Source organism: Hemicordylus capensis, chromosome 1 (assembly GCF_027244095.1).
Source record: "Hemicordylus capensis ecotype Gifberg chromosome 1, rHemCap1.1.pri, whole genome shotgun sequence".
Lineage (NCBI taxonomy): Eukaryota > Metazoa > Chordata > Lepidosauria > Squamata > Cordylidae > Hemicordylus > Hemicordylus capensis.
This window is the reverse complement of record NC_069657.1, coordinates 219585576-219613441: the sequence shown is the minus strand read 5'-3', so window position 1 is coordinate 219613441 and position 27866 is coordinate 219585576. Positions and strand designations below refer to the sequence as shown.

The 27866-nt window shown below is 44.7% G+C and overlaps 2 protein-coding genes across 9 annotated transcripts; one reads left to right on the top strand and one right to left on the bottom strand.

The window, feature by feature from the left end:
* On the bottom strand, positions 1-10442 carry NIF3L1 (NGG1 interacting factor 3 like 1). 2 transcript variants are annotated; one of them, XM_053279274.1, is made up of 7 exons: positions 10013-10442; positions 7633-8076; positions 4664-4829; positions 3176-3302; positions 1995-2133; positions 1134-1217; positions 1-352 (listed from the first exon to the last, which is right to left on the bottom strand). In XM_053279274.1, the coding sequence occupies exons 1-7, from the start codon at positions 10182-10184 to the stop codon at positions 168-170; spliced, it is 1317 nt and encodes a 438-aa protein (XP_053135249.1). In that variant the 5' UTR covers positions 10185-10442; the 3' UTR covers positions 1-167. The 2 variants fall into 2 exon arrangements, with proteins under 2 accessions (XP_053135249.1, XP_053135259.1); XM_053279284.1 differs by lacking the exon at positions 10013-10442 and adding an exon at positions 9828-10006.
* On the top strand, positions 10102-26286 carry PPIL3 (peptidylprolyl isomerase like 3). Of its 7 annotated transcripts, XM_053279314.1 has the most exons (8): positions 10258-10384; positions 10632-10790; positions 12082-12127; positions 13805-13879; positions 15689-15782; positions 17047-17114; positions 23826-23944; positions 25903-26286. In XM_053279314.1, the coding sequence occupies exons 3-8, from the start codon at positions 12125-12127 to the stop codon at positions 26027-26029; spliced, it is 486 nt and encodes a 161-aa protein (XP_053135289.1). In that variant the 5' UTR covers positions 10258-10384; positions 10632-10790; positions 12082-12124; the 3' UTR covers positions 26030-26286. The 7 variants fall into 7 exon arrangements, with proteins under 7 accessions (XP_053135320.1, XP_053135299.1, XP_053135270.1 ...); XM_053279324.1 differs by lacking the exons at positions 10258-10384; positions 10632-10790 and adding an exon at positions 10106-10257; XM_053279295.1 differs by lacking the exons at positions 10258-10384; positions 10632-10790 and adding an exon at positions 10129-10239.
* The last annotated feature ends 1580 nt before the right edge of the window (positions 26287-27866 follow it).

Genomic DNA, 27866 nt, shown 5'->3' with positions numbered 1-27866 from the left:
TTTGTCAGCAGCCATTTATTTGTTTACTCGCAGATTGCCATCAATGCTTCAGAAGGCATATTTTGGTCTTCTTCCAGCCTGTCCGCATGACCCTTGCTTGCTTGCATGTCGAGACCCTGAAAGATATACTGAGATTCATGCCTTCACACCATAGCCTTTGCTGTTTTCTAGGCTACTTGAAGGGGGTCTCTGTCTCTCTCCGAAACTACAATATCAATCTTGTTCTCAAGGTATTCCGCCAGCACTTGCTGCAACTCCAACAGAAAGCCTCGTTCAGTGTTGCTGTGCTCACACAAAATCACAGTGATCCCTTTGGCAACAGCATCCAGTACATCATGGTGGGACATCTCTCCTAGCAATACCATCAAGAGAATACCACTCAGAGCCTGAGTCACATCACTTGTAATTCAAGAAGGCAGTAATCAACAGGACATAGCTATATTGGCATGAAAATGCATGAAATAAAAAACGCTGGGCTTGATCTAGGAATCACCAGTGCCAGCACTTGGCTCCTACTACTCAACTGAGCCCTGTTTCCCCCTTCCCCCATGCAAGTGCACTGGTGGGCAATAATGGGGGTGGGGGTGCTATAGGGAGTGAAGGGCCTTTATTTGTATCCCATAGCTCTCCGTGCTATGCAAGGCACAGGGGAACCTCATTACTCGCGGGGTTCCGTTTCTCACCTACTTCCGTGAGTAGCGAAACCGCAAGTAACAAGGCATTAGGTCTATGGGGAAAGAGGGGTTAGGTTCCAGGGTGCAGGGGGGGGATTTTTAAAGCTCCAAAATTGGCCAGAACGTACTCGGGCATGCTCCATGGGTCCCCCATGTGCTCAGGAATGCCCCCCTCCAAACCGTGAAAAATCACAGAAAGACCTTCCCCCCACACAGAAACGAGCCACAAAATGGCTCCTCTTGTCTCTTCCTGGCTTCCTACTCAAAATGGTGGCTGGAGGTTTTTGTAAACGATAGTTTGTTTATATTTTATTCAAATAAGTTGAGCCATTGGATGGTATTGGTGCAGTTAGAGGAACATACAAGACAGACTACTACATTGGTTTCACTGTTATAACTGGTAATTTCCCCTTCCAGTGGTTACCTTTAAGAGATCATTAGGTATGTTAAGCTTCTTACCTGTGAAATAGAGATCACCTTCTGTACCTTTCAAAACACTAGCTCCTGAACCAGCACAGAGAGCAATCACCTTCACCTGGGACTCTACACAACAATAAATGGTATAGTTAGATGCCTTAGTTCTTCTTAGACAGCTTACTTTGCCACAAGAATTTCATGTGGAGGGGCTGCAGCCTACGGAGAAAGCACACACTTTGCACACAGAAGGGACTAAGTTCAATCCTCACCATCTTCAGTTAAAGGAAGCAGGAACATGAAAAACCCTTCTCTGTCAGAGACAGTACTGGGTTGGATGACCCAATGGTCTGATTCTGTGTAAGATATCTTTGTTTATATATATATGTTTATTATATATATAAAAATTTAAAAAACATATTACTAAATTTATTTCTAAATTGTGTTAACGAGGAGTATATCTATGCAGATTTCATTCCCCCTCCGTAGTTGCTATCTTGAGAAGGAACTCTTAGGCTAGAAAACACACCCACACAAACAACCTGTCCTATTCAGGACATTCATTTAGATTTGTTCCATTTTTGTTTAAGAGAAAATTGGCTGCTGGTCTATATGATTTTGAAGCCATTTTCTCTGGCCAGTTTCAGCCAATCCAAACTGGTTTCAGGAGCAGATCAAACAAATTCATGTCGAATTTGAAATACCTTCAAAAACTGAAATATCTAGTATTAGCAGAATGATCATTCGAACAAATAATTTCAGAATTGGATTGCTCTGTATTCTGAAAGAGAGGGAGTGCTTGCTAGGGGGAGGAGAGCTAAAGACTGTTTTCAGGAAGCAAGCATGCACATGTGTGTTGCCAACGTTTTGTGCCATCAGAAAAATCAAATACAATAATCAGTATACCCAAAGACTTCCCCACTCCAAGGGCCAGGCGAATATGAGGTAGTTTTAAGTAGCTTTTCATTCGTTCAATCAAGACACATATAGAGACGGGTTCCTTCAGTGTGCATAAACGCCCCATTCCAGTATCTTTAAGCAGAGGCTGAGAAGAAGCAGAGATCAAAGAGTTACTTTAGAACTGCTTAAACACCTATGAGGCTGGGCACACAAGCAGCCGTGCCCAGGTTAGGGCAGCCCTACCTGGCTAGGGCTGCTCATGTGCAGCGCTGGGATCAAGGCCAATCGCAGTGCTGCCTCCCCCAGTAGCTCATGTTTTCGACTTGTACTTTTACCTGGGTTCAAGGGCATGAATGCACACTTTCCCCCAGGTCCAGGGTTGTGTGCATTTTCAGGCTGCACCCAACCCAAGCACCCGCAGAGTTGGGCGCCTAGAGCACCTGCCTCCTGGGGAAATCCCTCAATGCACCACGCAGGTGGAATTCCTGGAGACCCGGAAAACGAGCCCAAGACTCCAGAGATCTGTACTGCATGGATCCAAAGATGCCAAAGAGGACATCACCAATAGTCAGGGGGGTGGGGGGGAGGTAGGTCCCTCCCTGCCTTCCCCGCCCCTATTTCGGTCATGAGGATGACCTTTATATCTCATTTATTTCAATGCAACAGCTCCCACAGTGACAGACTCTGTTAAAACTGCAGTCACTTTCCACCAAAAAAGGCACGCTTCAAAAACATACATAAGGCGCTCTAGAAGACTACACGTGGCTGTTTTATTCAACCACAGTTTTCTGTGATGTCTAAGCTGGCGATGCCCCAGACTCAGACTGGGAAACTGTGGTTTAAGCAATCCCAACAAACCAGGTTATCAAATCAAGCTCAAGCTGTGGTTCGACATCCTGCCCTGTGGGGTTGCTTAAACCAGTTTCCTAGTTCAGATGTCCTAGAAAACTCTAGTTCCCCTGGAAACTTTGCCTTTAGTCAGGTGCACATGCGGGGAGAGGAGGAGGGCAGCACAGGGGTCGGTCGCCGCCTCCTTGCGCATTCACAGTGCAACAAACCTTGGCTTGTTAGATTGTCTCAAGTGGGGCACTGTCCCTTCAACCCTTTATTTTTTGCCATTTCTGTCATGATCCCTTGCTCTCATGAGGCAAGTGCTGAAGAGTTACATCTGTATGTACAGCACTTACCTTCTGCAAGGATAGGATTTCAGTCTTTTGATAAAGAGGGCTCTTCTGGGAAAGAAAAGCCACCACTTGCGGCAAGGCCTGCTGAGTGCAGTTCAAGCGCACTTGTATCTGCTCTTCATCGTCAACCCTTGGAAAAATTAAACGTTTCGTTACCATTTCTGTCCTGACATCCACTATGCTTCAGGCAGGTAACAATTCCTATTATTTACTGTCTGGGGATTCTATCTAGTCCCTGGACAAGGTGCCTAGAAGAGCCGGTTGTGGAGTGGCCATGCCCCTCAAATCATGGCTATGCAACAGGTGCACCTGCCAGTGCAGGCTCTTGTGAAAGTGTGCTGGGACCACTCAGAGTCTGACAGAACCCAGGATCTTGCTGGAAAGGAAGGGGGTGTCCTTACGGACATCCTTTATGGACACCCGGTTTCACCAGGATGCATTCCTGGGAGTGAGAAAAAGCTCCTGGGTTCTGCAGGTTCCAGGTGGGGTTTTTTTTTGCACACTTATCTACTCTGCTCCATTCCAGCACCTGGACACAGCTGAGTGAATTACCAAATCCCTGTATGTGGACTGCAACATGCAGTTTCCACACTGGGGGCTGCAAGAGATCTGGGGCCAGGACACAGAGGCACTTTCCAGTTTACATGCAGAAGGGCTATCATATCCCCTGCTTTAATCTTGACTAGCCACCTTAAGTGGCGCAGTGGGGAAATGCTTGACTAACAAGCAGAAGGTTGCCAGTTCAGATCTCCGCTAGTATGGTTCCCAGACGATAGGAAACACCTAAATCGGGCAGCAGCGATATAGGAAGATGCTGAAAGGCATCATCTCATACTGCACTGGAGGAGGCAATGGTAAACCCCTCCTGTATTCTACGAAAGACAACCACAGGACTCTGTGGGCGCCAGGAGTCGAAATCAACTCGATGGCACACTAACTATAGGGAAACTAGATTCCACAAATGTTACCTGTACTAGTCTGTAGAAACAATAATACAAAAACTGCTGTGGCATCTTAGACACTAAATGATTTGGCATATTTCTGGAAGAATAATCTACTTCATCAGACATCCAGTATTAAGAAAGCAGCAGCAATTTTTGAATATGACTAATGGAATTCCATTACATAGAATGTACAAGCATCTGTAATAACCCAAACTTGAATAGCATCCAAGCGATGGCCTCACTTAATTCATCTGATTCAAATAATTTTCTCATATACTATAGCACAATTATCTTTACTAGGCAAGTTATGACTCTAAGACCTTTTTAAAATGTATATGAAATTCTGAACAACTCCCTGACCCCACTCCTAAAAACTCTCAATTGCTCCACAGAGATTGCGTGGTAAAATCCTGGCTGCTCACAAATATCCTGCTAACAAAAACATTTCAAACATGTCTGCCTGACTTGTAAAGCTGCCAAAGCTCCAGGCTTTCATGTTCACCTTTGTTACTATGCGCAAAAAGCTTTGTGCAGCCTTGAACTGTACCTAACAGGATGAGTTGTGATGAGAAACACCTCAGACATTTCACGTAGACTGGACAAAACTGTGTCTAGGTTTTCAGCAGAGTGAGCACTAAATTCAATCCGGTAAGACCCACTTGTAGGGTAACTAGAAGCCTCCGAGGGTCGCAGAGGGACAGAGGTGCAGGCCCCTTAGAAAAAGAAAGCAACAGTTTACTACTGAATGGGGTACACTCAGCAAAAATCTGTCTTCCTAGCAATCAAATTATATGACTTTACCCAGTATCAATTTGTACACAGACTGGCAGAGTTTCATTATGCGGTAGCAAGGCTTTATTAGTGTACATTAGTATCAAGCTGACAAGCAAGGATGACCACAGTAATGTTTAAATATATGAAATGAATCATATATTAGGGAAAAGTGTGAGGTTCTAGTTAGCCTTCCCCATTACATGCTTGTTTTCAATATGCAGGGAGTTTGACATTCGGTTATGCATTTCACCCATCTGCATTCTGTAGTAGTAGAGGGCAAAAGCACTATATTGCATGATAATTGTCATAGGACGTATTTCCAGTTCTTATATAGCAGTCTTATATAGTCACCAGCTAAAACTATATCTCTCTATATATAGTTATTCCAGTTCTTATAAGCAACTGGTCCTATCCAACTGCAGCACAGCATCCCTCCAGTAGCTGTTGCTGGTATCTGCCTTATAGGGATGTGCATGAACCAGTTCGGCGCTCACTTCCTGGAGTGCAGAACCAGTTTGATCAGCCAGCATTTGAACCGCTTCAATGGGCAGCGTCGCCATGTTGATGAGCACATGAGTGTGGTGTGTCACTGATCGGGGCACAAGCAGGAACACTGCAACCCAGTGCGCCCCACTGGTTTGGAGAGTGCCAGCGGGGCAGGGGCTGACAGGTAAGCAAGAGCCTTCCTTGTCCCTTAAAGCAACCCCTCCCGCCCTCCCAGGAGTGCACAGACAGTTTGTGCACATCCCTACTGCCTTATATTTCTTTTTAGATTGCGAGCCCTCTGGGGACCAATTTATTTACGTATTATTTATTTTTCTATGTAAACCACTTCGAGATCTTTGGTTGAAGAGTGATATATAAATTTTCATAGTAGTCCTTTAGTGAGTACAAGTTTCTCAGTAGTAGGGCCTCATTTTTAAAGTGCCTGGTTGTTGTTGTTTTTAAGCCATTGGCTCATATACAGACTAACATTCCACATACAAAAGTATGTTTTGTTTGCACAAGAAGGTGTGTGTGTGGGATGATGTTTGCCAATCATCCTTCCTTCGGCTGCTCCTCCAAAAATATGTTCCTGAAGGTCCCCCCTCAGGGACATATTCCTTCTTTGTGCTAGTAGAACCTAGCTTGTTCGTGTAAGGTTACACTGTATGCAGGTCATAGTGAATCTCATCATTCTTCAATGCAAAGAAACTTAGGACAATCCCAGGTGGCTCTAATTTAGGGAAACTGGTAGCACCATTTCATTGATCCTGAAATAATATACGTGAGGCACCTCGTCTCCATTTTTATAGAATTAAAAAAGTGGCACACTAATAATACATCGTCAGCAGCACTAGTGCTACATAGTGTAAGTACAGGCAGAAAATAACCTGCAGATGCATTCCTATCAGTCTTTGAAAATGTACTTAAAAGTGTTCAGCCATGAATAATTTATATTTGCTCTGCAGACTGACTCTACAGATTCCAGGCATTAAAAAAAAAATTAGTTACCATACAGTGATGTGTGTGTGTATAAAACCAATGGCAGACAATTTTCCAGCAAAAGCCAAGTGTTCTGCTTTTACCCTATGGCATCACCTCGCTGCTCCTCATTGTGTGATGAGCACAGGTCATGACTAGGGCTGGTCTTGTCCTGCTCCCTGCCGATCCACATGGCTAACAGGGAGCAGGATCGTGTGTCCCCTCTGCTTTCTAGCACAAACGTCCTCTGCTCTTAACTTTGGTTGAGAGTTCATTCTGCACTGACCTTCACTGTGGTTAACACTAACCAGAGTTCCCATTTGGTCTGGAAATAGTTTTCCAAACCGGTTCAGGGGGAATCTGATTAGCATTAATAATGATTAAGCCTTTTGCAGATGTAATCCTTAAACATGATCAAGGGCAGAAATACTTTTGCACAGGAGAGGAGAGGCTATGTAGAGGGAGTGTGCAATTCCATCATCCACCCCGAAACTCTTAACCATGGTTAAGGAATCAGGTATGAATTTACATCTGCAGAGGCCCACACTCAATACTCTCAATAGAGTATTATGTCTTTACATTATTTCAGTCTGGTTTCTGCTTTCAATTTCCTGCTCTCCATTCACTGAAGCAGCCATCCATTTCAAGCTAGCATTTGAGCCAAGCTGGTTGCCTGTACAGCATTTGCCAACATAAAATAGCAACATTAAATGTTACAACATTAGCATAAAAGTAATTTTTAAAGCACAAACAGCAAATCTTTGTTAATGTTCTTCACACTCTCCTTGTACTTAAGTAATCCTCTATAATAAAAGCCTTGGTGTCCGTCCGTGGCGTGTGTCCGTGTCTCCCTCGGCTGTTCTGGGCATGCACGGAGCGAGGGAGACACGACCGCCAGCACCAGGCGGCCATGTTGGGCGGCCAGAAGCGGCCGCTGTGGAGAAGCGAAGCCAGGGAAGAGGCGGCGAAGAAGAAGCGAAGCCAGGGAAGAGGTGGCGGGGGAGGAGGACTCGAGCCGCTGGGAGGGAGGGCGGTCGGGCGGCGGCAGCAATTGTATGGGCCGATTTGGCCCTTAATCGGGGGGGGGGAGAGGAGGACTCGGGCAGCTGGGAGGGCGGTTGGCGGCGGCAATTGTTTTGGCCGATTTGGCCCTTAATCAGGTGGGGAGGGGGCGGAGGAAGAAGGCATAAAGGGGGGGGAATCTAGCGCCCGTTATTATAACGGGCTGAAAAATACTAGTGACACTATATATTTTTTAAAGAAATAAGAATGCCTCACCAAGTCCTTTAGCAAGCCAGTTATTGACTCCATGAGGGGCAGCATCATAGGCTGTATGTGGAGAATAAATGCCAATTCTGTTTTCCAGAGCTCGGATCACCAGTCGCTCTTTCCATGTCTTCCATGTTATGTGTTTGAGTGGCTGGAAAATGGGTGGGTGGTAAGAAAGAATGAGGTCTGCTTTCTTCTGCAGTGCTTCCTCCATCACTTCCTCTGTCAAGTCATTGGTCAAAAAGAGAGTCCTGACAGTATGGGGAGGACTGGGCTCAACCAGGAGTCCTACATTGTCCCAGCTTTCAGCCAGTGAGAGTGAAGCAAAATCATTCAGGGAAGAAACCAGAACCTTTAGATCCATGGAAGATCGTGAAGTCCAAGCAATCAGGGATTGTACATGCAAGAACTGTCGGGGAATCCGCTTCAGACAGGACAGTTGCATGCAGATTTCTAAACAACAACAAAAGCAAAACACACAATTTGGAATTCTGAAAGTAAAATGTAAAAAAAAATATTTTGACATGATACATATATCTTAAGAACTCAAAGCAACTCTGGTTCAATGAACATCTGAAAACTAATGACAACTTAACACCACAATTTTTCAATCGTAACATCTTCTTTGGCCAGTTGCAGACATAGTGTTCCCAACTACTTAACCATGGATAAAAGTTTGAGAGCACGGCATGGGCTCTTGCAATTCCCCATACGCACCAGATTCCCCCCCCCTTGCCTTTTAGTGGTCTTTTTTGATAATCTTCTTCTAGAAACCTCTGTATAACCCTTCAACTCCTGCTACCCCTAAATAGTTGCATGTTTGGTGAACTAGAGTTTGGCTCACATTTGGTGAATCTCTGAGGAGTGCTGGGATATGGAAAAAGCCTGGCTCTGCTCTATCCACCCCCAGCACAGTACCTCCAGTGACTGAGGCTGGTGTCTATCTTATGTTTCTTTTTAGATTGTGAGCCCTTTGGGGACAGGGAGCCATCTTATTTATTTATTATTTCTCTGTGTAAACCGCCCTGAGCCATTTTTGGAAGGGCGGTATAGAAATCAAATAAATCAAATAAATAAATAAATGTGGCTTTTGTCTGAGATGCAGCAACAAGGGATGCTTAACAACAAGAGATTCTTAACAAGAAGCATCTGGAAGAGCTGAATGTTTTGTGAACAGTGGAGATAAAGGATGGCCTTCTTCTGAAGATTTATCTGACAAAATTGTAACAATGTCTGGAAATACAGCTAAGATGCTGGGTGGGTACACATGGTCTCAAGATATAGCTCTGGACAAATGGCACTTGTTTGGGAGCAAAGCGGTGATAAGAGGACTTCAAGATCACCAAGCGTTATGTAGTCCCTAAAACAAGATAATGGGAAATGTTGGGTCTTCTCTGTTCTCTGCTTCCAAAGGACAGAGAACAGCTCCAGTTGGGGGGGGGGGTCAAGAGGGATTTCTAGGAATATCTTTTTCTTCAATTCCCCCTCTCTTTCCTTCTTCCCAATGATTTCGTGCTTCAAAGTACCTCCTTAGGCTAGGACTCTGCATGGACATGTGGAAGTTGGCAGCCTCCATGCACCTACAGCTCCTCAATCATCAAACAAACGTGGTTGCTTACATCTTTGTAGTACTGTTGCTCATTGCTGTATATGGAAAGGCAGGAAATAACTGAATCCACCATTAAGTTCAAGTAGTAGCTACAACATACTTGTTGACCCCATTCTGGCTTATACCCCTAAAAGAACGTAAAATATTCTTCAACAAATCTATTCCCTCACATTTATTCTAACTCAACACCCCCTCTCTGTACAGTTTTAAATACTGAGATATACAAGCTGCTCACAGGAAAAACTGTTACATGTTACAGGTGGGCTCGAGTGCTGTTGTAGTTTTAGACCACCAAAAGGGCATAAAAACCTGGGAAGATCTAAATTGGAGATGAACGTCACAGAATACAACTGAATCAAAAGAAGTAGCCTGTTCAGTGTTCAACGATAGCTACATAAACTTAAATCTACAAAGAGAAATCGAATCAGTAAGTTGGCCAAAATTTGAACGGATTTTGCCACTCGAGTTTTGCATAGGAAAAAGTAGTAACGGAAGCTTACTTGGGAGCAAAAAAACCCCCACTGAACTCAATGAGTTTAGCTTTCAAACAAACATGCACGGGTCATGCTAAATGATCTCGAGCATGAACACCGACCTCCAGCTTTTTGTAACGCAGTTTAGTTCAGGTTTCAGCCGCGTCTATTCTGCAACTACAAGGAAAGGTATGTTCTTTGTATAATATTAACAGGAATAAAAACACTCTCGCCGATCCGGGAGAGGATCAGGTGTCCGAGAGCGACGAATCCGATGGATGGATATCTTCTTTCTCAATCTCTTTACCTCTTTCTTTCTGTGGAACGAGACGAGGAAACGGCAAGGAGTCACGCAACGCTGCGATCGGCCTTTTTCCTAGGGGCTCCTCCTCCTCCTCGGCGCCGGACCAGCGCCACCTGCTGTCCCAGCATCCCCTGATGGTCGGAAGGGGCCGATAAGGCGTCCTGACTCTACGCATTCGGAAGGGGAGGAGTAGCGAGGTCCCTTTGAGTCAACGCAGGAGGAAGCAAGCGGTAAGAGCTGCCCAAAAGGCACGCTGGGAGAAGGACCTCCGTAGGGTTATCTTTCCGGGTGATAGAGAAATACCGTAGATTCAAAGAACTACAAAAATGTTTACTTGGAACGAAGGGTAGAAAAGTTGTCAGGGAGGGAGCGAGAGTGAGTGTGCGCTCCTTATAATAACACGTGTAATGCTACACACGCGCCTTCCTGGAAGGAAGTCACGTGGAATTCAGTAAGACTTACTTTTGAGGAAACAATGGAATCGGAAAGATCAAAGTGTATTAAAGTAGCGTTAATATGATGGCGGCTGTGTGCGTAAATATGATGGGTAGCTGTGCTGAAGACAGGATCAGCCGTTTGCTGCTTTTTTCATGAACATGACCTGTGTATTCATTCATTTCAGTGCTGGAGAGAGGATGTACTTGAGTTTGTATGAGAGAAAAGATTTCCGCGGGGAGGGAGAGCAGAGTACCTTCACTGGTGCTCAACAGTTGATGCGTGATGGGAAAGGCGAGCAAACCCGCCCTTTCTCCCTTTTTTACTCGTCTTCAAAGGCTACTCGGTGAGCTTTGTGGCTGAACATGAATTTGAACCCACTCCAATACTATCTACTGGCATACAGAGGTGTATGCTCTCTGATCTCTCTTCTTGGAAACTAAGGTGCAGTTGAGGGTGAAGAAAGTAAAACAACAACAACAACCCAGTAATAATGCTATGGGCTATTAACAATGCTCTCAGGATACTTAAAAGTGTGTGTGCACTCATAGGTAGATACACATCCCAAGTGTATTTATCCCAGCAGGGTTTAATTTGAACCAGACTTTTGGGACAGGTTTTCTCTGCTAGCACTGCTATTGATTGCCATCAATTAGGGATGTGCATGAACCTGCTTGGTATTCTATTCCTAGAATGCTGAACAGGTTTGGAACCTCCGTGTTGGAACGTGGGGGTGGGGGCACCTTTAAGGTATGGGGAGGATGCTCTTAACTCCTCCTCTGGTGCTGCTTCAAAAACCGCTGGCACGGGGCAACTGTATACCCTCTTGCCGCCCCGGTGAATGTAATACTGGAAGTGGCCTGTGCACGTTTGCGTACGTGACACATGCCCGCCACTTCTGGTTTTATGCGCTCACTGGGCACTTCCAGTCCGACATGCACCGCAGCAGCAAGGAGGTATGCTGCTGCCCCGCCGGACCCTTTAAAAAGACAGTTCTGGTGAGGGAAACCTGGTGGTGGGGATCATCATCCCTGCTCCTTAAAGGTAAAACCCACCCACTCCCATTGAGCCAGCCACTGCCGGTTCTGTGCACATCCCTAGTAGCAGCTTCTTATACTGCTCTGTAATGTGGGAAGGTGGGATAATGTGGGCAGAGCCATGAGAAGGCCACCCTGCTTCACCTGATCCAGCCTCTAACGTGGATCTTCCCCCATGGATGAGACTCTCCCAGCTATTTTATTTATTCATTTATTCAATTTCTATACCGCCCTTCCAAAAATGGCTCAGGGTGGTTTACACAGAGAAATAATGAATAAATAAGATGGATCTCTGTCCCCAAAAGGGCTCACAATCTAAAAAGAAACATAAGACAGACACCAGCAACAGGCCCTGGAGGGATGCTGTGCTGGGGATGGATCGGGCCAGTTACTCTCCCCCTGCTAAATAAAGAGAATCACCATGTTAAAAGGTGCCTCTTTGCCAAGCTAGCAGGACTTATGCAGTTCCTTCATGCCTTTGTCACTGAAGCAACATGGAAGCTCCAATGACACAGCCAGTAATCGTGAACTTGGGGTGGGGGGTGGGGACTGGGGAAGAAGAGCTGTGAAATTCTAAATTAAACAGTATTGTTTTTGCAGGAAATCGTCAGACGGATGTGTTTTGTGTTCCTAGCCATCAGAGATGGTGAGGCTGTTTGTTTCAGTATCTTCTACTTAATAGTTCTTGAACGCTAGATAGTTGTAGGTATGTAAATAATTCCAGTTTAGTGCAATATAGCTATAACATTACTTAACATTTTGTATATTGCTTGAGTGAACAGTGTTTCACATTCTTGGTAATCCTTGCAAAAAATAGATTAGAATAATTATCTTGATATTGCTGAGGCAACAGTGGGTTCCTGAAGAAGACATTTTAGTTGCTCTTTTGTCTGTGACTTCTTTTGTTAAGGCCAGTGGTTAAAGCAAACAAAGGAACTGAATTGAAGGTCACCTAGTGAGTGCATAGCTGAGGTGAGACTTGGGCCCAGTGCTCCCTCTAACTGGGATTCCCAGATGTTGACTACAACTCCGAGAATCCCCAGCTGCAATGGCTTTTACTAGGGGATTATGGGAGTTGTAGTCAACAACATCTGGGAATCCCTGTTAGAATAGAATAGAACTAGTATGTTTAAGCCCGTTATAATAACAGGCGCTAGTTTTTTGTTTGTTTTTTACCTGCCTGTCTGTTTCTTTCTCTCTGTGTCTCTTCCTCTTTTTCTCTTTGTTTTTGTTTTCCTGCACCTTTCCCCCCCCCTCTTCCCTCTCCCTTGTTTCAGTTTTTTTTTTTGCTCTTCCTTCTCCCTTGTTTCGTGGTCCCGCCGCCCCCGATCCAGCCCGCGGCAGTCGGGCGAAGTAAAAGCATATTTTGCAAAGAAGAAGAGAGGAGCTCGCGAACAGAGCTCCTGTCTGTGCTAAGCCACTGCCCAAACTGCCGCTATGGACGCAAAGGACGCAATAGGCGTCCTTTGCGCCCAAAGCACCAGTTCGGGAAGAGGCTTAGCACAGAGAGGAGCTCTGTTCGCGAGCTCCTTTTTTCTTCTTTGCAAAATATGCTTTTACTTCGCCCGACTGTTGCGGGCTGGATCGGGTAAGGAGGGCTCGGGCAGCTGGGAGGGCGGTCGTCGGCTGTGGCGGCGGCCGCGGAGGCATTCTCATGGGCCATTTTGGCCCTTAATCATTTGCGGGGGGGGTACGGGGAAGGAGAATTTGGGCAGCTGGGAGGGCGGGAGAGCGGTCGGCGGGTAACAAGTGGGGCAAGGGCAAAGGCAATTTTGGGGCCGGGCAAGGGCCCCAAGGTCTCCCAGCCGCCTGTCCTTGTTGGCGCCGCCAGGCCTTGGCGGCGGCTCTGCCACCACCTCGGCCAGGCTTCACCAGCTTCTTCGCGGCGGCCGCTTCTGGCCGCCCAACATGTTCCCTTTTTTTCGTTTCTGACTCGGCCGTTGTGCGCATGCGCTCTGCGCATGCGCAGAACGGCCGAGGGAGGCACGGACAGACACTTGGTTGTCCACGGACTGACACCAAGCCTTTTATTAGAGAGGATACATTTTATTACGATCCTAGATCAGACAATACAACAACAAAAAATTACATGAGACTCAAGCGTGTAATACAAACAATGTAGCAATACCTAGCCACATTGAAAGTGATCTCTTTGCAAAAGTTAGATAACAAAAGCTCTAAATAAAATTCATCAGAGTGACCTGGAAACTTCCCCAAAAGAGGAGAAATTAGTTTTGAAAATGAGCATCACTATAAAATTTACAATTTTTGTGTGTGGTGCTATGAATAAATAATGTAACTTAATTCTCCCCCCACTTCCCAGGCTGTGACATTACACACTGATGTAGGAGATTTTAAAATAGAGCTATTCTGTGAGCGAACGCCCAAGGCTTGTGAAGTAAGTAATGAAACTGCAACAGCATCTACTTAAATTGTCTGTGCATTATGTGAGCAGCATTCTCTCCTGTTATAAACTAAATTCACAATAGGGCACAGTAGGACAAGAAAGGGTAGGCGGGGTTAGTGCATTTTCTTTGATGGCTATCGGACTAAACCTTTTTGTGTTTAATAGGCACTTTACTGTAACTGACCAAGCTACAGCTTAAAACCTGTTACACTGCAAGTCCAGTTTCATTGCTCATTTTCCAACAGGTTTTATTTTCAGAACAGACAAGATATCTGTTCTCTGGTTAATAGCTATTTATCATGGCAGCACAATTAACGTTATACCCCTGCTAACTTGGCAAAGAGGCACCTTTTAACGTGGTGATTCTCTTTATTTAGCAGGGGGAGAGTAACTGGCCCTATCCACCCTCAGCACAGTGCCTCCAGGGACTGTTGCTGGTGTCTATCTTGTGGTGGTTGTTTTTTTTAGAATGTGAGCCATTTTTGGAAGGGCAGTATAGAAATCAAATCAAATAAAATAAATAATTAATAAATTTTTTAAAAATGTTGCTTCCCATCCATTTTAGTTTGACTTCTTGCTTGCAAAATCAGCTGTATAATAACATACTTCTGACATCTGTACTGCACAGACAAATGGGCCATGCCCCAGTGTGCCAATTCTAATTGTACTCCGCTGTGCCCCAAAAGTAATGCAAGGTGACCAGGACTGTCTGACATAAAATAACAACAAATAATACTTATATACTGCTTTTCAACAAAAGTTTCCAATGCGGTTTACATAGAGAAATAATAAGATGGGTTTCCGGTGTTGAGTGTTTATGCTGAGAACTATGTTTTCAACTTTTATACGCGTACATGCGCGCACATGTGCACTTCCCCAGTTCCTTTTGTTTATTGCAAACTGTACCATTTATTATCTTTTATACATTACTAGCTTTCTTTGCAATATGCCTCCCCTGTCTGATATCTGCGTTTAGTCTTATTAATTGTCTTCCGTGTAAACAGACTTGTCCTCTGAAATTCCTCTCATTGACTGAGGGGTACATATTAAGATTCTTTTTGGAATTAAAGTCTTAGACTTAATTCTACTACTTTCTGCTGTCAGGTTATGACTAGTATACTTCTCTGAAACTATGGCCAGGATCCAAAGGGTTGTGTTGTGAGCTGCATGCAGGGAGCGAGACGTCTGAACCGAAAGATGCCTCCTTCTGAACATAGGCGTCCGTGTTACCTGACCACTTTGTGATCTTGCAGGAATGTTGGGAGAGGATCTACGATGCAGCACAAGAAGCTGTGATTGAGGGATTGCTTGCCTATGTCTGCAGTAAATGTGATGCTATCTAAATTGGTTATATGAAATTATCTGTATGTCACTGGTTCTGAGCCTATTCAGATAGCACATGGCAAGGACAAATACAGATGTTGCAGACCACAACTGAAAGCTTTGATTTTCAGTTCTACATGCCTGAATAGTTTACATTCTTTGGCCCAATGTAGCTGCAACGTTTCCCAGTCCCTTTAAGAGATTGGGGGCTCCCTTTGAACTTGGGCACTCCTCCCACCTCCTCTCCATCCTTCCTTTCCTGTTTGAATTTACCCCCTCCTTCCCTTTTCAGCTCTTACTCTGGTTAGAGTTTCATGTGCACTAATGTTGACACTAACCATTGGCCATTGCATACCTTCATTTTTAACCCTGCATGAAAGTTAACCATAGTTAATATGCTGGAGTGAGTGTGTGTGACTGATGTATTGCATATCATTGCTTGATTATTTCTTAGATAGCATCTGGTTCTTTCTCTAGAATTTCCTGGCTCTTTGTGCTAGTAATTATTACAATGGCTGTATTTTTCACCGGAATATCAAAGGCTTTATGGTGCAAACAGGAGACCCAACAGGTAATTCCTCTTAATAACATCAGATAAGTTATTAAACTGTTCTCAGCATCTGGCTGCACAGACGAGAACCACTATTGTGGTTTTTGTTAACCTGCTATGTAAACTTCTTAAACAAGTAAGTGCTAGCTTGTATTTTAGAACACAATATACCTCAGTAAGGCATATCAAGGTAACCTGTTGTATGGACCAGGGATTCTCGATGTTGGGTCCCCAGATGTTATTGGACTTCAACTCCTGTAATCCCCAACCCCAGTGGCCTTTGTTGGGAATTATGGGAGTTGAGGTCCAATAACATCTGGGGACCCAAAGTTGAAAATCCCTGGTATAGAGAAAAAATCTTGGATACCACACAAAACTAATACTTGGCGTTTATATAGGGCTTTGGTGCCCCTGGTGGCGCAGTGGTAAAAAACTGCCGCCCTGTAACCAGAAGGTTGCAAGTTCGATCCTGACCAAGGGCTCAAGGTTGACTCAGCCTTCCATCCTTCCGAGGTCGGTAAAATGAGTACCCAGAATGTTGGGGGGCAATATGCTAAATCAGTGTAAACCGCTTAGAGAGCTTCCAGCTATAGAGCAGTATATAAATGTAAGTGCTAAATGTAAGTGCTAAAGTGCCTCACATACATTACTTTGGTAATTCTCACAAAGCAGCTGTATTATCCCTGTGTGGTATATGGAGACTGGAAGATAATAGCTTGCTTAAGGGTAGTGAGTTCATGGTGGAAGTGAGATTGGAATGGATAAGGGACTGAGCTGTCAACTGACTATCTTCAGTTCTATCTTCAAACCTAATGACTGAGAACATCTCATCTCTATTAAAATCTAATCCACAGGAGTTGACAAACTTTTACTAGCCAACAGTGCTCTCCACAAACCCCCTGAGTTCACTAGCTTACTTGGAGAACACAAAGGAGAGAGATGTGACTTTCTCTTATATGCACTGAGTTTTGAAGAAGATAGGAGAGCTCTATCGTTCCTAAATCCCAGTGCAAATGAGAGAAGGCTTCTGCCCATCCCCTAGGCCAGGGATCCTCAACGTTGGGCCCCTAGATGTTCTTGGACTTCAACTCCCATAATCCCCAGCCAAAGGCCACTGGGCCTGGGGATTATGGGAGTTGAAGTCCAAGAACATCTGGGGACCCAACTTTGAGGATCCCTGCCCTAGGCAATTTAGCAAAGTCTTGGTGGGAGGCGACTGGATTTTTGTGCCGGGCAGAGTTTGTGGAGCCCTGCTAAGCTACTTTTCCCCATCTCCCTCTCTTAGGGTCTGGGAAAGGAGGAACTAGCATTTGGGGCAGAAAATTTGAGGACGAATACAGTGAATACTTAAAGGTATGTTTGCTGTTTACAGTAGCTTTTTTTGTTCTCTTGTTTGTTTGTTTGTTTGTTTTTTAGAGCCTTGAGCCTAAAGCAACTGTGTCACTAAGGCAGTTAGTCGAATTTGGATTACAAGTTTGTTTTTTGATAGATGGATTCCTTTTTAAAATTGTATTGATAATTCTAAATCTATTTACACTAGGCCAGAATAATTAAAAATGATATTAAGTAAACATTGTGTGTTCAGTTATAAGGGTATTTTGTAGGTCCTCTTTGTGCTGAAATTTTGTTTTGTTAGTAATTGATATATGCCAGGTCTGCACAACTTTGACCCTCCAGCTGTTGTTGGACTACAACCCCCATCATCCCTGACTATTGGCCACAGTAGCTGGGGATGATGGGAGTTGTATTCCAACATCTGGAGAGCCCAAGTTGTGCAGCCCTGATGTATACTGTTATATAGTATTGTGGAAGCTGCCTTGTACTGAGTTAGACCCTTGGTCCATCTAGCTCAGTATTGTCTACCCAGACTGGCAGCCGCTTCTCCAAGGTTGCAGGCAAGAGTCCCTCTCAGCCCCATCTGGAGACAACAGGGAGGGAACTTGGAACCTTCTTCATCCAAGCATGCAGATGCTCTTCCCAGAGCGGCCCCATTCCCTGAGGGGAGTATCTTACATTGTTCTCACACATCTCCCATTCAAATGTGAGCCAGGGGCAGACTCTGCTTAGCAAAGGGGACAATTCATGCTTGCTACCACAAGACCAGCAGTTGGTGCTATTATTATTTTGTTCCATTATTAATGAAAAGTGAGAAATAAAACTTTTTAAAGGGAAAAAACCCAAGGCAATTGTGTAACTGATTACTGAGGATATGGTAGCTCACCTGTTTCTCTGGTGTAAGGGGAATGGTCCCTGGTATGCAGTTCTGCTCCTCAGTTGGCTTGGTAGTTGAATAGATTGTTTAGAGGCCTACCTAGCAGAAACATTACATCAACAGGTCCCACGCCTTCATTTACCTGCAGTGAATGTATTGAAAGAAGGCAACTTTGTGCACAGGACTAAATAGGTTTGGTTGCTCCGGACAGTGCTAAAAGAGAATTCGCGTTTTGGGCGGTATAAAAATGTGATAAAATAAATAAAAGCTATTTTATTTTATATTTTATATTTTATATTTTATTTTATTTTATTTTATTTTATTTTATTTTTACCCTGCCCAAACCTATATCTCTGGGCGGCTAACAACAATTAAAACACATAAAAAGTTAAAACAGTTAAACATATTACACATTTAAAAGTTACAACAATACAATAATTTAAAAACCATAAAATTAACAAACAGTATTTTTAAATTAAAAACCTGAGAAGGCTTGGGTTAAAAAAAGCGTTTTCAAATGTTTTTTAAAAATAGCCAGAGATGGGGAGGATCGTAACTCAGCAAGGAGCGCATTCCACAATCTCGGGGCAGCAGCCGAGAAGGCCCGTCTCTGTGTGACCACCAAACGAGTTCACATTAACTGAAGACGGACCTCCTCAGATGACCTCAATGGGCGGTGGGGTTCATAGCGAAGAAGATGCTTTCTTAAATACCCAGGACCTAAACCGTTTAGGGCTTTATAAGTTATAACTAGCACTTTGTATTTTGCCCAGAAACCTATCGGCAGCCAGTGTGACTCCATCAGCAAAGGAGTAATGTGGTCTCTCCGAGATGACCCAGAGACCAACCTGGCTGCTGCGTTCTGAACCAACTGAAGTTTCCAGACTACTTGCAAAGGCAGCCCCATGTAGAGCGCATTACAGAAGTCAAGTCTGGAGGTTACCAACAAATGTACCACTGTTTTGAGGTCATTGATCTTGAGAAATGGGTGCAGCTGGCGTATCAGCCGAAGCTGATAGAAAGCACCCCTGGCCACCGCCTCAAACTGAGAAACCAAGGAGAGGTGTGGATTCAGGAGTACTCCCAAACTGCGAACCTGTTCCTTTTGGGGAAGTGTGACCCCATCCAGAACAGGTAGATCAAAATCGTCTCTGGAGTTCTGACCCTGCACAATAAGTACCTCCATCTTATCTGGATTCAGCTTCAGTTTATTCTTCCTCATCCAGCCCATTACTGCTTCCAGGCAGGCATTTAGGGAGGATATGCCATCACCTGAAGAGGTTGACATGGAGAAGTAGATCTGGGTGTCATCAGCGTACTGATAGCACCCAGCTCCAAATCCCCTGATGATCTTTCCCAGTGGTTTCATGTAGATGTTAAAAAGCATTGGAGAGAGTATGGAGCCTTGAGGGACACCACACTTAAGCTCAAATTTTGAAGAGCAACAATCTCCAATCGACACCATCTGGAACCTGTCCGAGAGGTAGGAGCGGAACTACTGTAAAACAGTGCCTCCCACCCCCAACCCCCTCAGACGCTCCAGAAGGATACTATGGTTGATACTATCGAAAGCCGCTGAGAGATCCAAAAGGACCAACAGAGTCACACTTCCTCTGTCCATTGCCAATTGGAGATCATCCATCAGGCCGACCAAGGCAGTCTCTACCCCATAGCCCGCCCGAAAACCAATTTTAAATGGGTCTAGATAATCAGTTTCCTCCAAGACCGTCTGGAGCTGAGAGGCCACCACCCTCTCAATAACCTTGTCCAGCCATGGGAGGTTGGAGACAGGCCTATAATTGCTCAACTCTGAGAGATCTAGTGCAGGCTTCTTTAGAAGAGGTCTAATAATTGCCTCCTTAAGACAAGGAGGCATCCTGCCCTCCCTCAGAGAAGCATTTATGATTTCTACCAGGCCACCTACAACAGCCTCCCTGCTAGATAGACTAAGCCATGTTGGACAAGGGTCAAGAGAACAGGTGGTAGGCCTCACAGATCCAAGCAGTTCGTCCACATCCTCAGGAGTCACAAACTGAAATTGATCTAGCCGAATCGTATAAGAAGAATTATTGGACACCTCCAGTTCAGACATAAAATTAATTGTGGAGTCACCATCTAGGTCGGCCCGAATCCAAGAGATTTTGTCTGTGAAAAATTCATTAAACACATCACAGCGGGTGACTGATGCTTCCAAATTCTGGTTCAGGGGAGGGGGGGCAGATACTAGTCCCCTCACAACCCTGAATAACTCCGCTGGACGTGAACTCGCAGAAGCAATAAGAGCAGAAAAGAATTGTTTCTTTGCCACACGTATTGCCTGAGCATAGATCTTTAAATGTGCTCTATGTCGTAATGTGTCGGATTCGAGTCGAGTCTTTCTCCACTTGCGCTCCAGTCACCTACCTTGCTTCTGCCCCTGTAGATCTTCTGTATACCAAGGGGCCAATTTTGAAGCGGGTCGGAGGGGACGCTTAGGAGCAATCGTATCTATTACTCTGGTGAGCAAGTTGTTCCAATTCTCAACCAGGGCATCAACAGGATCACTGGCAAAACCAACATTAAATCCTTCCAATCCTTCCAAGGCTTCTTGGAATCCTGCTAGATCCAATAACTTCTTCAGGCGGACCATTCTAATAGGCCCCTTGCACCTGAGGAGATGGGAAGTGGTTGTAATCCCAACCTTAACCAGATGGTGGTCCGTCCATGACAATGGGGAAATCACAGGAGTCCCCACCCACGGAACACCACCCTGATCAGAGTAAAAGACCCAGTCAAGCATGTGACCTGCAGTGTGCATCGGTCCCGAGACACTTGGGATAGGCCCATAGTTGTCATGGCCACTATGAACTCCTGAGCTGCCCTGGACAAATTGGTCTTGAAATGAACATTGAAGTCACCCAGCACCACAAGCCTGGGCGACCTCAACAACAAGTCCGAGACCAAGACCGTCAGCTCAGTTAGGGACTCTGTTGAGCAGCGGGGCAATCGGTACACCAAGAGAAATCTCATTCTATCCCTGGTCCCCAAACTTAGGTACACACATCCGATATGGTCTGACACTCGAACAGGGATCCTGGTAAGGGAGATATTATTCTTATAGACCACAGACACTCCACCTCCCCGCCCCCCAGTCCTTCACCTGCTCCTCAACAGAGTACCCTGGAGGGAGAAGCTGGGACCACACTGGGCCCCCAGCCTCCCCCAACCAGGTCTCTGTAATACATACCAGGTTGGCACCTTCATCCAGAATCAAATCATGGATGGTTTCTGATTTGTTCTGGATCGACCTGGCATTACAGAGGAGCAAGGTGAGTCCTCCAGCACCAAAAGTCTGTGAGACTCCAACGCGAGTCCCGCGACCAAGTCCGTGAGCTCAGTAAGGGACTCAGTTGGGCAGTAGGGCGATCGGTACACCAACAAAAGTCCCAATCTATCCCTGGTCCCCAAACTTAAGTACACACGTTCAATATGGTCCGATACCCTAACAGGGACCCTGGTAAGGGAAATGACATCCTTATAGACCACAGCCACTCTGTAAGAGATTTTTGACACCCCAAAATCCCTGCAACCAGGAATAAATGAGGGCTACAAAAATCCTCACACTGACCAATGGGTTCTTTTGATGGTCCTGGCTATCAAGAATCCCAAGACTCAAGAAGATACGAGGAGAATGAAGGGATTATATCTAATCAAAGCAGATTTATTTTCTTACCAATGTTCAGATGAATCACAGCATACAGCAAGCAGCAAAATTACTTCTCTCACACAAAGCAATCATAAAATTCACAGCCTTGAGACACTGACAGGACAGCCAGACCCTTGCGGTCACAATATACTATACCCCAAGGGAACCTCGACTTGTTCCTCTTTCTGCTAGATGCTAGGTGCCGTCAAATTGATTAATCGGATCAACTTCCTCCTTTCCTCCTCCTGTGTGCCATGCCTGAGCCACCCTCCCTGAGGGAGAGAGCCCGGTACCCTCTATCCTCAGATTAGGGTCTTTAAGTATCCTCGAATCTTTCCCACCCACGCATCAATAGTGATTGGACAGAGAAGGGGGCCTGACCATCCATGACCCCTTGCCCAACCTGTAACTCTTGACATTTAACACCATTGGCTAGGGAAGGTCCGAAAGAGGAACCAGGTGTGCTGTACGACCAGGAGAGATATGAAAGAGGAACCAGGTGCAGGTCAAGTGACCCCCTCCTTCAAATGGAACATTTGGGAGGGAGCATTCTCGATATGAGTTACCAAAAAATGAAGAAGTATGTCTGAACTGACAAGCCGATTCTCTCTAGATTTAGACAGAAGCCTTTTGTGGGGGTTGTTACTGAAACAGGGGAACTTGGCATTCACTCGTGGGTGCTAAAATCAAGGCCCAAACTGCATCAAGCAAATGGACTTATGTCAAGCATCTATCTAATACAATATGGCTAGCCCATCCATGCACTTATTCAATGTAAAATTGATCTGATTAGGCCTTACAACTCCACATCCCCGCCCACGTCCCCTGACCTGCTCCTCTACAGAATATTCTGGAGGAAGAAGCTGGGACCAAACTGGACCACTAACTTCCCCCAACCAAGTCTCAGTAATACATACCAGGTCAGCCCCTTCATCCATAATCAAATCTCGGATGAGCTCTGGCTTATTTTGGACCACTCTCCTAGCGCTTGGATCACCTGTACTGCCCAGGTATTGATCCCTGAGCTTGCCTTCCTCATGCAATGGAAAACTGATCATAGGAAAGATTTATTACTGCTGGTCCCCTGACTAGAAGAGGTGACAGTTCTGCTCCAGACTGGTCTATGGGCAGGTGATACTTCTGGATGGGTTTCTTTTTTCTGCCTGCCACTACCACTGAGGATCAAACATCAGCAGCGCTACTGATATTGTGAGGGTGAGAACGTTTGGATCGTGTATTCCTCTTCTCTCTCTGAGTACCATCTCATCTGCACTCTTGGTGTTGCAGCAACCTAACAGGGATGATCTGCAGCAGGGATTGTAACAGTAATATTGGTAATATCCTATTGCTCTAGCTACAGGCCATTGCTCAGCAGGAATTGGGAGCTACTTTTCCCTCATCACCCCCCAGAAAAGTGACAGCTGTGCTCTGGATTGGTTTGGAGCCAGTACTTCCAGTTGGGCTTCTCCTCCTTTTTTGGCCTCTTTTTGTGGTGTTTTAAGGGACATTCCCAAAACAGTTTGAGGTCAGACTGGAGTATAGGAATCTAATGGAGATTACATACCACCCAACCTACAAAAGAAATGGGCAAGCGGGCAATTTTTAACAATTTTTTAATCATTTCCCCAACCCCCCATAGGGTTCTATGCAGGACATCCCCGCCCCCCAATGATGGAGACTTTGGACTGGAGAGCCAGACTTTGGACTGGAGAGCCAGTCTAAAGAGCGTTACTTGTTCCCCCCTCCCTCCCCCTAGCCAATGGGGGGCACAGTTGCCCATGACAACATTTGATTTGTATGATAACAAGCCAACCTCGAAGCAAGGAGATAGCAAGCCAATTGGAAGCCAGTGCCAAAGAACTAACCAGCAAGGGGAAAACAGGCCTCTAAAATCGCACTTGAAATGTTTTTCTGCTCCAAACTCGAAACAGGTCCTTTATTTAGAGGGTGGTTTTTTTGAGCTCGAAACGGCCTGTTTCAAGTCAAAACATTTTGTCATTGAAACATTCTGCACATCCCTAGAATGAGGGATAGATCAGTAGAACAGCGTTCTCAAAGGATTAACCCACCCACCCCGCCCCAAACCCAGAAACTGAGCATATAAATTTTTCTAAGATTGTCTGTGGATTCTGGCTTTTTTTTTTTCATTTTGCTGTTTCTCTTTTAGCACAGTGTCCGTGGCGTTGTTTCTATGGCAAATAATGGCCCAAACACAAATGGCTCTCAGTTCTTTGTCACCTATGGAAAACAGCCACATCTGGACATGAAATATACTGTGTTTGGGAAGTAAGTAATACAGTATTGCACCTGATGATATGAATAGTAGGAAGATGGTATATCAGTCAAAATGGCAGTCATTCTATGATTTTAAAAGGGCATGACATATTTGGGGGATTCACAAGAGTTTTTAACTGTGATTGATTTTACAAACACTGAAATATTAATGTAATGGAAAAACAAGTAGTCATGAAGAGATTTAGTCAAGTATATTTGAAGTTTGCCTGGACGTTAACAAACATGTAATATAAGAAAGTAGCAAATAAACATTGGCACTCTTGTTTTCAATGATGCGGGTGGTGGTCTGTAAAAGTGTAGAAGATATTATCGTATTTAATTTAGTTAGAGCTTTTAAAAATCAAGATAAAAGTAGCAGATAGTGGCTGACATCCAAATTAAGTTACTCTTATTGTATTACTCAGGAGTTACATTAAAAGACTACTTCATTTCAGTAGGGTACTCAAAAGCCTAATTTCAGCAGGCTATTCAAAAGTACTTTATTCTGGATGTCGGCCTGTAAGATTAAATAGAACTTTCTGTAAACTGTGGGAACCCACAGATGGAATTTTGTCTTTACTTGGGGCATACTTTTCTTCTCCAATTCCTAATCTGCAAGTGAGGAAACCCTTGGTTTCTTATTGCACCCAGTGTTTACTGTTGGAGAACTCATTATGTTTTTGCAACTGTTTGATGGATCATCATCATTTTATTAATTTCTCATTTCAAGGATTTTGGCCATAGTGCAATATAGTTGGGCATGTTTAAGCCCATTGAAACCAGTGTTTTAGCACTCGTAACTCTGCTTTAGACTTATGGTCATTGGGTTGTATGCAAACTTGCTGCTGTGCTCATGGAAGTTCAGCTTCAGCAAGTGCAGGAGTAAGTTTAGATGTAATCCTTGCCTTGCAAATATAGTTTACGAAAATTTAATTTTCATAAGAGCTTAATTTTGATTGGCTAATGCCCAATGTGCTTTGCAAGAGCTTCGCAGTTGTCAAAATCAAAATTAAAATGGTCAAGGATATTCTAAGTTGTAACTTTGTGCCCATGCTGATCTAACAGGATGAAGTATTACAGCTGTAGAGTGCAATTCTGCAGAGACCACACATGCAGAGTAGCCTGAAGAGCTACCCCATAGGAGTTAGTAGAGCTCTCTCCTCCCGCTTTGTGGCCATTAATTCCATGACAGTCCATTCTCTACACACATATGCAGACCTCATGGAGAGGCTCCTTTCAGGAAAAGTTGGGGACTTGGAGAAAATGAGCTTGTGAATATTTGAAGTGGAGGCTTAGAAGGACCTGACCATGGTGATGTGTGATGGCACCCCAGTGACTCTACTGATTTCTGTGGGGTAGTTTCTCATGAGACTCTGCCCACAGAGCCACAAGCAGGTCTGCACCCTTGAATCACTTTTAGTTGAATGATTAATACTTTTTTAAAACTCTTCTTGTAGCAATAGAACTGTGTGTCTGTACATATGTATAGGGATCCTCTGTATGTATTAGGGATGTGCATGGAACTGGTTCTGTACACTCCCGGGAGGGTGGGGGGGTAGCTTTTCCCTCACCGGCGCTTTCCCAAAAAGCGGGCATGCGGGGCTGCAGCGTGCCTCCTTGCAGCCGGGATCAGCATCCCCACACAAAAGGCCAACGTGCATGCACACACGCGTCGGCAGGGGCTGGCACGTAGGCAGTACCGTCCCTGCCCTTTAAACTGACCCCCGCCCCACCTGAATCGGTTGGAACACCAGTTGCCGGAACCGGTTCAGCACTCCTACAATGGAGCACAGAACGGTTCTGTGCACATCCCTGGTAAGTGTATGGCTCCTGGTGCATATGTGTGTCATGCTAGAGGCTGAACATTTGTCACGAAAAGATTGCCTTTCCACATCAGGAGGGTTTCTTTTTTTTATAACTGTTTTCACAAAAACAGGATATTTTCATAATTCTTTTTCCCTCTCTCCTAGAGTTATTGATGGCTTGGATACCCTGGATGAGCTGGAAAAACTACCCGTGAATGAAAAGACATTCCGGCCTCTTAATGATGTTCATATTAAAGACATTACAATCCATGCTAACCCTTTTGCTCAATAAGTTGCCAGGACAGATTCCTGAAAATTTGTTTAGACTGAACTGCTGATGGTCTCTGAAAAGAGAGGGATTCACAAATTCATTTTTTGAATGAAAAGTTTTCCAAAATCTCTTCTGGGTTTTTTTAATGTCAACACTTCATGAGGGAGAAAAGTCTTCTCTTGATATTTCCATTTTATGTTTCTCAAAGCTGAAAGAAGAGCATCTGGAAATATGTATGTGTGTATGTTAAAAAAAATTAAATGCTTTTCATCAAGCCATGTGTTTCTGTTAAAGGTCTCTTGTTCAGTCTTGAGATACTAGCTGTTCTTTTGAAAGGCATTTTGTCTCTCTCAATTTCACTTATTGGAATTCTGAACAGGTGGCTGCCTTTTATTTTTCTACATATGCACTGAAGTCTAGTTATAAGGCTACCCAGAGGAACTTATAAGTAGTGTGCAGAATTTAGGGATGTGCATGGAACTGGCAATTTGAAGGTGTGGGGGGGATACCTTTTAAGGGTGCCCTTACCCCTCCCACAGCATTTTCCCTGCCAGCACTCCATTTTAAAAGTCTCCATCAGGGTGGCAGCATACCTCCCTGCTGCCCCAGCATCCTCCTCAGCCGGAAGTAAAAAGAATTACCCAGAGCGCATGCATATTGTGCACACATGCCAGGTGCTTCCTTTTACTTCTGGCCGCCAACGACACCAGGACGGCAGGGAGGTACGCTGCCACCCTGACGGAGACTTTTAAAATGGAGCATCGGCAGCAGACATGCAGCGGGAGGGGTAAGGACACCCTCCCCCGTCCTTAAATGTATGCCCCCCCCCTTCGAACCACCAGTTCCGTGCACATCTCTAATAGAATTCTGGCCTTGTTCTTGCAAAGCAACTCCTAGTTCCTGCACCCTTCAGCAATATGGTAGGATTTGTATTAATTTAAAAGGTTGGATATTGTCCACCAGGACAGGGCCAAAGGTACAATAAATGCTTGGGAGACCTGATGGGCAGTTCATGGTAAGGCTTTAACTTTATAATTGGGGATTACACTTTCCTGCTTACAATGCAATCCTATGTGTATATACTTGGTGGTAGGTCTCTATGTGTTCAACAGGGCTTTCTTTCAAGCATGTATGCATAGAATTCAGCTCCATAGTTTAATAGCTCAGAAATTTTTGCATCCCAACACTACACATGTTGTCTTGGAAGTAAGTTTCACTATGTTCAGGGCAGTTTGCTCTCAAGAGTATGTACACAAAACTGCAGTCTGTGCACACATACCTGGAAGTCAGCTGCATGGAACACGATTGAACTTATTTTGAGGAAAACAATATGCGTAGGCACTTCTCATTTCTACAATATTTGCCCCTCCTGGTCAATGTACTCTGTATCTGCTGCAAATGTTTTGTGCTTATGCCACTGATTCTCAGGGTGATGAGTAAGTAGAAGCATTGGACCCTTGCTGCACTTGTGTTCAACACGAAGTAAGTGTCCACACTATACACTTAAGCCAAAGGTTTGTCGTGCCATCCTTGGTAAGGAAGTCTGTGAACTGGCGTTCTAGGGATGGCCCATAATCCAAGGAGGAGACTCGGCACCCTCACAAAACTCGCAGGATTATTCAGGGAAGGAGGTCAACTGTAAAGTTTAAACCAATTTATTGCAAAACACACTGATCATGTTATTGTGCTGCTGCTTTTTTAACACACCGGGGTAGACGGGTTGTAGCTGGAGACACCTGTTACAAATTCCATACTTGTTTGAGCATAATGGCTGTGAGCAATGGGCACGACGAACACAATGGAGACTGCAGCAGCACTTACGTAAACAGCACCAGCCCTTTACAGTCGCTTTTTGGTT